The sequence below is a fragment of the Patagioenas fasciata genome, chromosome 1 (assembly GCF_037038585.1).
Source record: "Patagioenas fasciata isolate bPatFas1 chromosome 1, bPatFas1.hap1, whole genome shotgun sequence".
NCBI lineage: Eukaryota > Metazoa > Chordata > Aves > Columbiformes > Columbidae > Patagioenas > Patagioenas fasciata.
The window spans coordinates 149,632,769-149,645,424 of record NC_092520.1 but is presented as its reverse complement, the minus strand read 5'-3'; the positions used below and the strand labels follow the sequence as shown (position 1 = coordinate 149,645,424).

The following is a 12,656-nucleotide window of genomic DNA, read 5'->3' as shown; positions in this document are numbered from 1 at the left end:
CTGACTGCTCTGGTTGATCCTTGCAAACTTTGAGCCTTTACCTTGCTTGACCATAGCCGCTTTCTTTTCTCGTTTTCCTGTCAGGGCCACAGTTCAAGGTCTTGGAGAGGTGTATGTTGTAAGGGAGCTGGGGAGAAAGTTCTCCCGCCCCACCACACCTCCTTTCCTACTATCCCACCACCCACATGAGAGCTGGATGATAATTTGGTGGGGAGGGCTGGTGGAAGGGGAGGGACAGGAGGAGGAGAGAAAGGAGTCTTTGCCTTAACAATTACTGTATCTCTTTGGCACTTAGTGGATTCACTGCCTGGACTCTGGTGGGACGGGACAGGACAGGACGGGACAGGGTTGCCTGGGTGAGACCAGCGCTGGGTTCAGGTGAGCTGGCTGTTTGCTTGTTGAGAAGATCTGTCTGGATGTGCTTGTCATGCCGGGAGTGCTGGTGTCTCCCGTCCTCCCTCCGCCAGCTACCATGTGCCAACTGCCTGCCCTACTGTGGGGAGTGGGCCAGCAATTCTGCTAGGGGAAAAGCTTCCCAATGTCAGGGGAAAAAAAAGAGCTGGAGGATGGGGAGCAAATGATCAGTTTGGATCAACCCAGGGAAGATTTTTCTTGCAATGATTCCTGTAGGAAGGGACAGGCAGCGATGTTGCTGGAGGCCTGCCAGGAAGCTGCAGAGCAAAGGGATGGCTGAAGGATAGGCAATTGGTACTGAAGGTTGCGGCAGCAGAGAGAGAGAAAGAAAAAGACTCAGACAGCAGAAAGTTTGAGAAGAGAGGTGAGAGGGGGCCAGACAGGGACAGGAATGAAGTAGAGCAACGCCTAGGTGATAATAGGTACAGGAGGAAAGGTGCTAAGAGTGAGGTAGGCTGTAGGCATTTTGGCTCCTGCAAACATGAGGCAGTGACTCCCTCTCCTCCCATGCTGCCCTGCAGAGGTGCTGGCCGGGAGTGTGGTTCTTGTTTTTCTTGCCTCAGGGGCTTCATCAAGTTTGTTCCCATGTAGTGGTGAGGAAGGAGACAGCACAGTTTTTGCATGTGCTAAACTCTGGGGATTTGCAGGCATATTTGTGAACAAATCCAGGCAGAACACACAGGGATTTCATAACACCTGATCCATGTCTCCTTAAATCAATAGTGCTTTAAAAGTAACCACTGCTAATCAGGGCTTTCATCTAATGCCATTGGAAATGCTATTGCCACAGTTTTTCCTCTTTGACAGCCGCTGATATGAGAGGCTGAACCTTGGACCTGACCTTTGCAGTTCTGCAACATCTCAGCTTTGCTGGATTGACAGCTGCAGATGTGGTCCTTTCAGAGGGCAGGTTAATGGGTCCTGCACCATATCTCTACCTGTCCCTGCACCCAGGCAGGGCTCTAGGAAAGTTTTGGTACCCCAAGTTGGAGAGCAGATACCTCTCCTTTCAGAGGGTGCAGGTAGGACACAGTCCCTTTTATGCCAGGTAAAGAAGACTGTGTGTGCATTGCAGCTGGTACTGCCAGGAAGGGGTTACAGTTACAGGAAGGGGTTGGAGTCATCGTCCACACCTGCCTCTACCTGTCCCAGTGTGCCTTGTCCTGTGCACCAGCTGGAGGTGGCTGAGCCTCCCCCAGGGCCAGACAGGTTGATCCTGAGCCAGCTCCTGAGTGGGATGTGGGGTTTGGGGTCCCTGTGCTGGGCCAAAAAGGGAGCTGGGTGTGGGCTGCGGGGATGATAGCGGCAGGGAGCCTGCAGTGGCATGGCCCTGCTGCTCTGTGGTGGCTGCACACCCATCTGTGCCAAGGCACTCTGCTCTGCCAGAGAAGCTGATGGCTCCCCTCTTCCTCTGCGCTGGGAGGCATAAGGTAACATGTCATGCCACAGCCTCACCTGCCGTTCAGAAGAGTGTTGCTTGAGTACTTTTCTCTTGTGCTCCCCATCTCTTATCGCTCTGACAGTGGGTGTCCCTAGGCTGTGCTTTTGGGAGGTTACACAGGGCGTGCCTGCCTGGGGGCATTTAGCTAGAAGTGCCTAGAACAGCATGACGCCAAATCTCCTGTGCTGCTCTTCTGCCTCCGAATTTGAGACATTTGGAGATGCTGGCTCCCAGTGGTGCCAGCTCCTCTGCTCTTCTGCTCCAAAGCAGCATCCTCAGGGGAGTGACTGCAAGGCTGATATTTTAGGCTGTGCGGGGGTTAAGATTTTTATGTGGGCCCACATGCAGCTTGTGGCAGATGCACTTGACAGCCCCACCCAGCCAAACCAGCAATGCTTTGGTACAGACTCAAAAGGAGGGTAGTTGCTTTGCTGCCCACTCTTCCTCAACTCCTCATTCTCCTTCCTTAGGCTGACCTGGGTCAGCAGCACTGTGGGCTGACGACCTCCCTCCCTTCACCTGATGTGCCTGAGACTGCCTGGTGGCATGCCTGGCTTCAGGAATTTGCTGCCCTGGTGGGGTGGTGGCCCTGCAGCCACTGTGTCCCCTCCTGCGGACTCTGTCCTGTCCCTGTGGGCCACCTCCAGGCTGCACCACAGGTTGCTGCCCGTAGTGCCCCTGCTGCAGCTGTTTGCAGGGCAGGTGCTGGAGCAATGTGGCTTTCACCCGCTGTGCTGTTCACCTGCTCCACTCCTCCAGCCAGTGAGGGGAGCCATGCTGTCCCCACACTTTGTCTGTGCACAAGAACTTCTTCTGAGCCAGCCTGTGGGGCTTCAGCCAGACACCTCTGGCCACCAGGCAGGTGGCTGCCAGGGGTCCAGTAGGGCCAGGCTGGGACCAGGCTGTCTCTGTGTCTGTAGGAGACTTGTCACTGTGGTGTTCTGCAAGAAAGATGGAACCTGCCATGGTTGCATGCTACTGGGCCTCCTGTGATGTGGCAGCAGATGCAACCAAGCTATGGTCTGAGTGAAGGTCTTGAGCATATTTGGTTTGATGCAAAGGCAGAGGCTGGTTTCTGAGCATATATACGCACCATTTACAGACCTCATCAGTTATGCTTGATTTTTTTTCCAGGCTGAAGTAAGAAACCACCTCTGTGTCTCTGTAGCCCAGAGCAGGGATGCTGAGCCACAGATACCAGCAGAGACTGAACTAGCACCAAGAACAACAACCTATACTGCCTTTAGCAAGGGCCCTCAGTAAAGTCCAGCCACCATTAGGTACTTGAGAGGCTCTCCTGTCCTGGCAGCAGCCATTTGGTCCCCTCCTGAGATGGGGGAATGTGCTCTGAAGGATGATGCTCTATATTCCTTGCAGCTTGTATCACAGATGTCTGTGTCATTAATAAACTCACAGTTGCTTTCTATCTCACTCTTGCTGCTCTCAGTAAGCAGCAAACTCACAGACTGCAGAACCATTGCTTTTATTTCATGTTGGAGAAAATGTAAGCAGGATCTGATCTTTTTACCAACTTCCTGTGCCCCATGAACCTCGCTGAACAGATGCTTTAAGAATACCCTGCAGCCCCCAGAACCTGGAAGTTATTTAGAAGGTGTAAAGAAGCCAGCTAGCTTTCAACAGCTTGAAAGGAGAGGCATTTTAATTTCAGCTGCTGTCCTGGAGTTATTTCGTTTTTCTCTTGCTACATCTTTCCTTGCCTTTCTCCTTTTTGCAGCTGGAGTGAGCTGTTCTCCAGCAGCATTTGTGTTTGGAAGCAGCTGTGGTTGAAGCAGCCGTCCCCGCTCATGCAGCTGCTCATAGGTCGCTGGAAAGGACTTCTGCTGCTGATATTTTCCTGTCCATCTTTCAGATATGACTTATTCCAATAGCAGCACCCACACACTAATCTAACTGGGTTTGTTCCTTAAGCTTTACTTTGGCACTGCAGTTCCTCACTGAGCCCTGATTTTCTGCCTCTGCTCCCACAGCCACCCCCGCCTCCTGCCATCAAAATGCAACGCAGGATTTCAGCTGCTGACCAATTGCTGGCTCATATCATGCGACCAGATAATTTTCTGTGTCCTCCTGCTCCTTCTTTTGTAACACAGCCCAACCTGCTTGCTTTCTGAGTCCTCCCTCCCAACCTTAAACTGCAGTTTACATCCTTGGTTGCTGCTTGTTTCAAAATGAAACCAAGAAATATAAATGCGGTGCAGCTGTCTGCAGCATCACCTCCGACTCTGCCCCCTGCAAAGCAGGCAGCACCTATGAGTGTCCAAAAGTGCTTTAAATGGTGATTCCTCTCACTAGCAGTATTGTCTCCTTTAATGACATTCGTGTTTGCTCCCTCTCACTTTTTGCTTTTGAGATTGTCCTTCTCTCATTTGCCTTAAGACGAAACAGGAGAAGAGATAAAACAGAGGATGTTGACTGCCCAGCAGTAGGAGCTACTGTGTGATGGCAGTCAGGAACAGGCAATAAGTTTGTGGGAGGAGAAGCTTTAGGAGAATCTCTAACAGCTTCTTCCTTTGGTGCCAAAACCCCAGGAGGCTTCTTTCTTGTCTCTCTGTTGTTCCTTGTCTCACCTGAGCAGCACTGAATAAGCCCTTTTTGCCCTGGTAGGGGCTGAGGATACCACCATGTTTTGCTTTCAAAGGACACTTCAGTTCTATTTTTCTGATTTCTGCCTCCCTCCTTTAGTCACAGTTTGTACCCAAATTAAGCAAATAATGCTGTTCTCCTGTACCTTGGCATCACGCATTCAGCACATCGGACCCAACTGGTGAGTCTTCACAGCACTTCAGAGGTGTCCTGTACCTTGGCATCACGCATTCAGCACATCGGACCCAACTGGTGAGTCTTCACAGCACTTCAGAGGTGTCCTGGGCTTATCCTTGCCTTTTGTGGCCATACTTGAAGGATCTCATGGTGGTAGGTGTGGGCAAACACAGCCCCAAATTTGTGACTGAGGGGAGGCTGTGCTACCTCATTCAGACATTGAAGAAGGGAACTTGTTGGTGTGGTCTGTGTTTATGGCTGCCTGTATGCAGCCTGCTCTCTTTCCAGTGCCTGGGGGAGTTCAGGTGTATTCTGATTTTTCTCACCAATAAATTTTGTGGGGAAAAATGTGACTGCTTTCATGCAGCGAGCCCAGTACCAAGCCAAAGATTTCATACAGAGCTGCCTGTTGCACCTGGCACAGGGGAAGCTACCCTATTCTTCATGGGAAGATGACAGGCTGGGAGTCATCTCTGCAAAGGGTACTTCAGCCCTGGAAAAATGCAACTCCTCAAAGCCCTGAGGCCTGGAAATACAGCAGAGAACCTCTGAAAGAGACTGGCAAGGTCTCAGGGAGCTGAGAAGGGAAGATGGTGCCTGAGTGGGTCCAGGAGAAGGGGCAGACTGTGGATTGTGTCAGGTGGCATCTTAGCAGTGGGAAGAACTTTACAGCAGAGATAAAAGAAGTGGCTGAGAATGAAGGAGTCAGAGGATTTTTCTCCACACTTCAGTGAAGGAACAGCAGAAAAAGTCCAGGCAGGCAACAAGGGGCAAAGTCTTCTCTCCAAACTCATGGATTAAGGAGAGCGGCATCCAAACGGAGAAGAAATAGTTTCTGCCTGTTGGGAAGGATGTAACACAGCGGGTGGCTGCGGCTGCTGTGGGAGAGCCAAATTGTTCCTAGCTGGAAACAAGAAGGTATTTGAGTTCCCATCTGGCCTGAGAATGTATAGGGCAGGGGCACAGTAGGATTAGACATTCAGGAAAAGAGCCAGGAGTTGTGTGAATAGGCTTTCTCAGAGAAACAGCAGGCAAAGCAGAGAGGGAAGGAGCAGGGATGTGTAATGCCATGTGTCGTTTTGTCTGGGAAGGGAGAAGCTGAAGCTCATATCACAAAAGGGCCGAAACTTTGAGAACTGGTTTAATATACCAGCTCTTCCCAGCCAAAAAGGTTTGATTCCATAACCAGGGTGCGTTCCCCCTTTCAAAAACAGGAAAATGAGGCACCAAGAACTGCATCTCCCCTGCTGATGTGTTTGTCCCAGCCATGTTCCCCATTGCAGTGTCCCGGCTTCTGTCCTTTATGTTGGCCTGTCAGAGAGTCAGAGAACAGCTGCAAAGTCAAAGCCCCGATCCAGGTACGCCCGAGGTGGATTTGGTGAGAGGGCTGAGGCTGTAGGCTGGTGCTGAGGGTGTTCCCTTCCTGGGGTCAGGTGAGAGGAGCTGACTCCAGGATTGTGGCCTTACCCTGGCCCCATGTAAAACAGGTCTGACACAAAAACAGGTAAAACACAAATGTTAGTAGGAATAGGTTGGTGCTTGGATCCGCCTTGCGTCAAGGGACTAAAAGCAAAGAATTAGCTAAGTCCTCTCCTGTCTCCTTCTTGTGACATCCTCAATAAGCCCAGACTTAAGTGTCATTGTACTTGATAATGTGCCCTGGACTGCAGCAAATTGGAATGTGCCAAGGACTGTGGCAGATCAAACACGTTTCATTAAGTATGTGTTATTTTTTTCTCTTGCATTTGACAGTGCGCGAAGCTCTGCTCCTCTCAGAGATGAGGAGGCTGTGCTGCAGCATCTGAATGAACTGATTAGCCAGCTGGCAGGCCTTGCCGCAGGCAGGCAGTGGGGAAAGGGGCTTGCCTGGACTTTGGAAACTGAGAAAAGACTGGCGGGAGGACCTCCTGATCCAATACAGCGGGCAAATTAAGTGAAAGGGGCGAAGTTTGGACTGGGAGGACCTCTGTGCTGATGAGCTGTTGGTGAGCTGCAAAGCTGCCAGCTCTGCACCAGCCAGCACTTAGGGTGCCTGCTGTGATTTCTAGGTTGCACCAGAGGTTTTTTTGAGCCTGTTAGAAGACTGATTCAGCTTCACACTCAAGTGTAGATTGACAGGTGCTGTAGTAATCAGTGGATCTGAGGCAACACAAGCCATACCAGTAAATAGGTGCTTCCTGGCAAGGCTGGGGAAAAGTGGGAGGTTATTTCCTTAGTGCCCTGGTGCATCTGCATTTGACACTGAAACTGCTTGTGCCCACAGCAGTACTGCCCATGTGTAAGCGCTTATTGGAAATAAATCTAAAAAACCCTCTCACATTTCATAGGGGACCAGAATCTTTCTCCGATGTTTTTGAAGAGGCAGCTATATAGCCTGGAGGATGTTTTTTGCTGACCCCTGACCGCTCTTCTCTGCAGTTTATGCTTCCCTGGTCTTGCTGCAGCCCCTGTTACTAGAGGCAGTGTTAATGCTTTGCATGGGATTCAGCCATTCTGCATTCAGAGTCAGTGGAAATCCACTGCTGATTTCAAAGGGAATAGGATGAGCCCTTCAGCACAAAGGCAGATGGGTGAACAAAGCGTGTTGTTGCCTTGGGAATTTAGAGAGTAATTGGTGTATTACACTGGGAGATCTGGTTTCCTTTCTTCACTTGAATGATAGAGGGAGGAAACATGCCTTGTGCCAAAAAACTGCTTGCTTTGCTATGAACATTCAGTAAAGTTGTTTTTTCATATTCAGTCATCTTTCTTTGCCTTGGGGCCTGATATATCCAGAAGGTTAGCATTTAGGAAATAATTTCATTTGCATTGAGCAACTGACAGAATCAAATGAGACACAATGGTAACGATGACATCTTGTATGGAGTAAGTGCAAGCATGGCAAACCAGTTCCTGCTCCTGCTTCCCCCTTGTCTCATTGAAAACCACATCAAAACAAGAGTCACGGTGCTTCCAGGCTACTGGGCCCAGTTTGATAGTAGAACCATATTTCCTCTTATTCCCAGACTCCTAATTTCCTCTTATTTCTCAGACTCCCTGGTAGTCCCTACTCCCCATGAGATGTCTCGTACCCTGATGCTAGCCCAGACAGACATGACTGGAGAGGGACTAGGCACAAGGAGGGAGGGAATGGTTTGTCATCCTGCTCCTAGTGCACCATCCTGGTGCAAAAAGTTGATGGATAAATTTGGTGGTCCTATCAGGTAGAGGGCATCAAGAGTGGTGAGGTCTTGCTCATTCTGCTGACTGGGAGAGATCACCGGACTGAACCACCTCCAGAGCCATCCTTGGACTTCGCCTGGGAGAGAGCAAGCTGATGTGGTCCAGAGCAGCTCCAGAGGCAGAGGAAGAGTTAAGTAGTGTGGATGATGCAAGCTGATGTGTTCTAGAGCAGCTCCAGGGGCAGAGAAAGAGTTAAGTAGTGTGGATGATGCAAACTGCTGCCCCTGTTGCTCCCTGGAGATGGAGATGTCCCCTCTGGAGGCAAGGAGGGAATGATAGAAACCTCTCAAACCAGCAGCAAACCAAATCTGTAAATTAATGGGAACGGACAAAGCCCTGATTTCTTAGCACTTGCAGCTGGTCGGAATGGAAGCCTTTTGCAGAGAAGCTGCTGCTTTGGACAGGCTCATTTCCAGTATAGTTTACTAATCCCACCATGCGAATGTGTATCCCTTGCTGATACCAATCACCTCTTCAAAGGCCAACTTCTGCTTAGTAATGCCACCAGTGAGATGTAGCTACAGTTAGGACTTCTCCAGCATAGTTCATCAGCCACTCTGCTCGTGTTAGGTCTGTGCTTTCTGGCTGGACTCATGTGCATCCCTACCTCAGCTAACTCATTGGAGTATCTTTTGAGGATAATGATTTTTAGCTAAGCCAAAGGGAGGTTTCTCACTTCACACTTTACTTTCTTTTCATAATCAAATGCCTGTAAACAATACAAGAATGTTGTCAACAAGACAATTCAGTCTGGTCTGTGCGAATTTTGGCTAGATTCAAATTTACTAGTCAATTAAAGGACTTCGTGTATGATAGAAAATTGTATCTTGTAACAAGAAGCCACTGACTTTGCTTAATTAAGATGATGCTAAACATAATTCAGGATGTAGTACAGACCAGAGAATGTCTTCCTCATACCAACCTACAGGCTCAGTCACATTTAATGTGCCTCCTCCAACAGTGACTTCGCTCTGCATTTTCATGGCTGGGCTTTTTCCAACTAACATTTTCATTGCGATAACAGAGCTTGTCTAATCTCAGTAGTCTCTTGCTCAGACTTGAAGTACCTCACAAGTATGAGGTCCTTTTGCTCATCTGAAGGGCTTCATTTCCTTGCTCTGTATTCTTTGCAGGATTGTGCACGGAGGTGGAGGTTTGGTACTCATGCCTGTTTGCTATTCAAGGGATCCAAGGCCAAATCAGCACGTGTGCTTTCCTTGGGTGGCAGGTTGTACGGCAGTGTAACACGGTGTCCAGGGGGTCCCAGACAGCACTCCTGGCAATGCCTAGAAGTAAGATGGTCGGTCGTCTGTTCTTGTTCAGACTATTAGTCCATAACATTTCCATCCTGCCCTCTGAAACCACTCCAGAAGGAGACAGTTGCTGTATAAAGCACACAGGGAAGGAAAACTCCTCCTGCTCCTGTGTCTTGCTCCAGCTCCTTGTCTCTTCCTCTGCACTGCTGTTTCTGAAGTCCTGGCCATGTTTCCAGAAACAAAGGAGATGCAGAGCATCTAGGCAGGGTGCAGAGGGGCAGATGAAGTTACACCAAGGCTGGTAGTCTGGGAAGGATGAAGTGGATTGTGGTGTGGGAAAGGTGAAGTCAGGGGTGAGTTAAGTGGTGATGCAGGTGGGCCCATCTCACCTGACCAGTGATCTTACCTCTGCCCCTTCAGCACAGCCTTTCTGCCCCACAGACATGACTTGGGGAAAATGCTTCGTGTTGATGCTAAATAAGCCATTTCCCAGGGGAAGAGGGGAACCTCATGGTGATACTAGGAACACATCTCTTGTGGTGACTGTGTTCCTCCCCACTCTTCCCACCAGCATGTCCCACAGCAGATCCCTCTGTCCCATTGCTCTCTTTCTCCTCTGTCCCACAGAGCCATGACTAGAGCTGCGGCTAAGGAAGGAGAGTCCAATGGGGGCATGGCAGCTCCCAAAGAGATAAAAGAGGAGGAGATGGAAGAGAGAGGCCAGTGGAGGAGCAAAATGGAGTTTTTGCTATCTGTGGCTGGGGAGATCATTGGTCTGGGTAACGTGTGGAGGTTCCCATATCTCTGCTACAAGAACGGTGGTGGTAAGTTCATAGCATGCATAAGTTGTCCTACATCTGTAGGCATGAGAGATACACACATGCCTGGATCCATTTCTCCTACACCTCAGGTGCTCCCACATATACTCCCTATTTTCTCCTCCAGCAACTCAGCCCCTGACTTCCCAAAACTAGGAAGAATAGCAGTGGGGCGCGAATCTGCCTCCCCAGCGGGTACTGTTTCTCAAAGCAGCTCTCCCAAGTTTGGCTGCTGAATTGAACTTCAGTAACTCTTTAAGACTCTTGGGTGTCTACAGAGACAGGTGGTCTTCCAAAACCATCAGAAAGCTGTGAGTGGCCAGAAAGCCACCAGCAACTTCCTTCTACATAATTCCCTTTTCCCACCCTTCGTGTGACCCCCTCTACCTCCCTCAGGTGCTTGTTACAGAGAAGGAAAGGCTTTGATGGTGTTGGTATCCAAGGCCTGGTACCTGTAGAAGGACATTGCTACCTCTTCCCCAGTAACACTTCTCCCAGTAGCCAACCCATTGCTAGAGAAATCCGTCCCCAGAATGAGTCTGTTGCCCTTGCCTTTGTTTCTTGTGTGACTCTGTTTCTTCCAATAACACTGCAATAAGATCATTACATGGTTAAAAGATAAACTTTCTCATAATAGTAAAATTAAAATGGGAAAGACGAAAGGAATAATTGACTGTCACTAACTTTTCTTGGTGAATAAAAATCTAACTTTATAAAAGAAAAGGAGGAATAATAAATTACATGTCAAATACAGCATAACTTCTCTCTTGTTCTTGTTCTATAGAGATACATTGAAGGAATGTTTTGGGACTTGCATGTTTCTCCCTTTTAAACATCCTTTTCCTGCAGGTCATGCCACAAAAGCCTTTCTTACCCAACGTGCTGTGGGCTTTCACCAATGGATCAATGATTCAGCTGCAGTTCAACCCAGGACTACCAAATTCATGTCCCCTGTGCTGTTACTGGAATTTATCCAAATCAAACAGGAGTCACTACAATGTCTCCTCTGAACCAAATGGGCGTTGGATAAGAGAATGGTTAAAGAAAATGGAATTGAGTTTTTCTTGAACCTGGGATGGCTTTTAGCAGATCTTCCAGTCTCCTTCCCTGTGGTTTTGATGATAGGCACTGGAGGAACAAAAAGCAAGTCAGACCTGCAAGGGTTAGTGAACACTAGTGGTGCATCTGACTGAACAGCCCATTCTGCAGTGATGCTTTGAGAGAGAAGTCATGGGTTTTGCATGGAAAATTCCTTCCTGAGCTCAGATGATATCTTTGCATCGTTTATGCCTGTGGTATCCGGTTCAGTAATCCTGCAATTTGTATGCTAATTAGTTTAAGTGAAAAGGCTAGTTTTGTTCTTTTTATGTATTGATTGAATAGCTTTTTTTTTTTTTTTTTTAATTAAACTATTCTGGAATATCTAAGGCTGTGATTCAGAGTCCAACAAGGCTAGGCTTGGGAAAGATTAGGATGGCAGAGTCCTTCCCTCACAACTTACACACTGCCTTTGCAGGAAGTAGGAAGTATGCTACTACTGTAGAAGGCACATTTCTCTCTCTAGTGATCTAGGGAACCAGAGGGCAAATAAACTAGTATGGGACAAGGCACCGTCTTTCGCATGACATTCAAATGTATTTGCACTATTGGAAAAGTCTTCTAAATTGGAAAAAAAAGACTTCTTCCACCTATAAATGCCATGTCCGGTTCCCCACAACTCAATCTGGAGACTTCTATCCTGTCACCTTTTTCCACCTTTGGATGTACTGAGATGGTTATAAAGCTGTAAAGATAGATGCCATAAGAACTACTGTGTTAACTTGCTGTAAAGCAACCAAGTGTAAATTTACCTATGGCTGCACTTCCAAATTTGATCTAATTGCTCAGCATCCTGAACCTGTTCTTGGTCTGATTCTGGAAGACTTTCTCAGGGCTGAGTCTCCTCCAGTGGAGCAGCAAACTGGAAAGGAGGTCACAACTGGAGTTTCAGCTTGTAACTGCTCTGAGAAAGTTAAGAGAGGCAAGACAATAGAGGGGTAAGAAAACCCTCATTACTCAGAGACCAAAATGGATCAACCTCTGAGATAAAGAATATCAGAGAAGAGGGTCTGGGACCTCCTGAAAAGCTTATCTGTGTGCAGGATAATAAAGCTGTCTTGCAGGTTGAACATACAGATAGATGTCTTGCAAATCTGAAAGCAGCAGCTGCCTCTAGTTCAGGACATTCAGTTCCCATCCCTTGCTCTGCAAACCTGGACCTACGCTGTGAACCAGCCTTCTGCCCTCTGGCCCCAGGTCCCCCGCAGCTACGGCACAGCTGTGTTTAGGGGAAATTTGGATCTTGCTTGTTATTGTAAAATTGTTGGCTTGAAAACAAGGGGAAGTGTTCCCAGCTGCTAGTTGTCCTGGGAAGGAATTTCATCACAAATGCCTGTGCTGGTAGGGGAGGAGAGGTCCTGGGGGACAAGGTCCGGCTCGGCTGAGAAAGGGGCTCTCGTCTTGGTTGCAAGTAGCTGAGATGCTCTCCAGGCACTGGCAGTGGGAGGTGCTCATGGCCAGAGGTTACTATATGGAATGACAAGACCTCCACAGTTTTTCCAGAGGGGAAGGCAGTCACCTTGGGCTCTTTGAAGGGGAGTGTAAGTGTGAAAACCTACAGTAATGATGGGGAGAAAGACTGTGAGGTGATGGAAGGGAGGTCAGCAGTGAAGCAGAAGTCTCAGGAGC

The 12,656-nt window shown here is 48.6% G+C and overlaps 1 protein-coding gene across 2 annotated transcripts in view; it reads left to right on the top strand.

Moving 5' to 3' along the window:
- The first annotated feature begins 239 nt into the window (after positions 1-239).
- The window catches only part of LOC136103466 (sodium- and chloride-dependent betaine transporter-like), a 42,778-nt gene continuing 30,361 nt past the window's right edge, over positions 240-12,656 (top strand). For both annotated transcript variants that reach the window (XM_071817405.1, XM_065841617.2), the window contains exons 1-2: positions 240-378; positions 9,739-9,935. In XM_071817405.1, the coding sequence (XP_071673506.1) occupies positions 9,743-9,935 (193 nt within the window). In that variant the 5' untranslated portion in view covers positions 240-378; positions 9,739-9,742. The remainder of the gene's footprint in view (positions 379-9,738; positions 9,936-12,656) is intronic.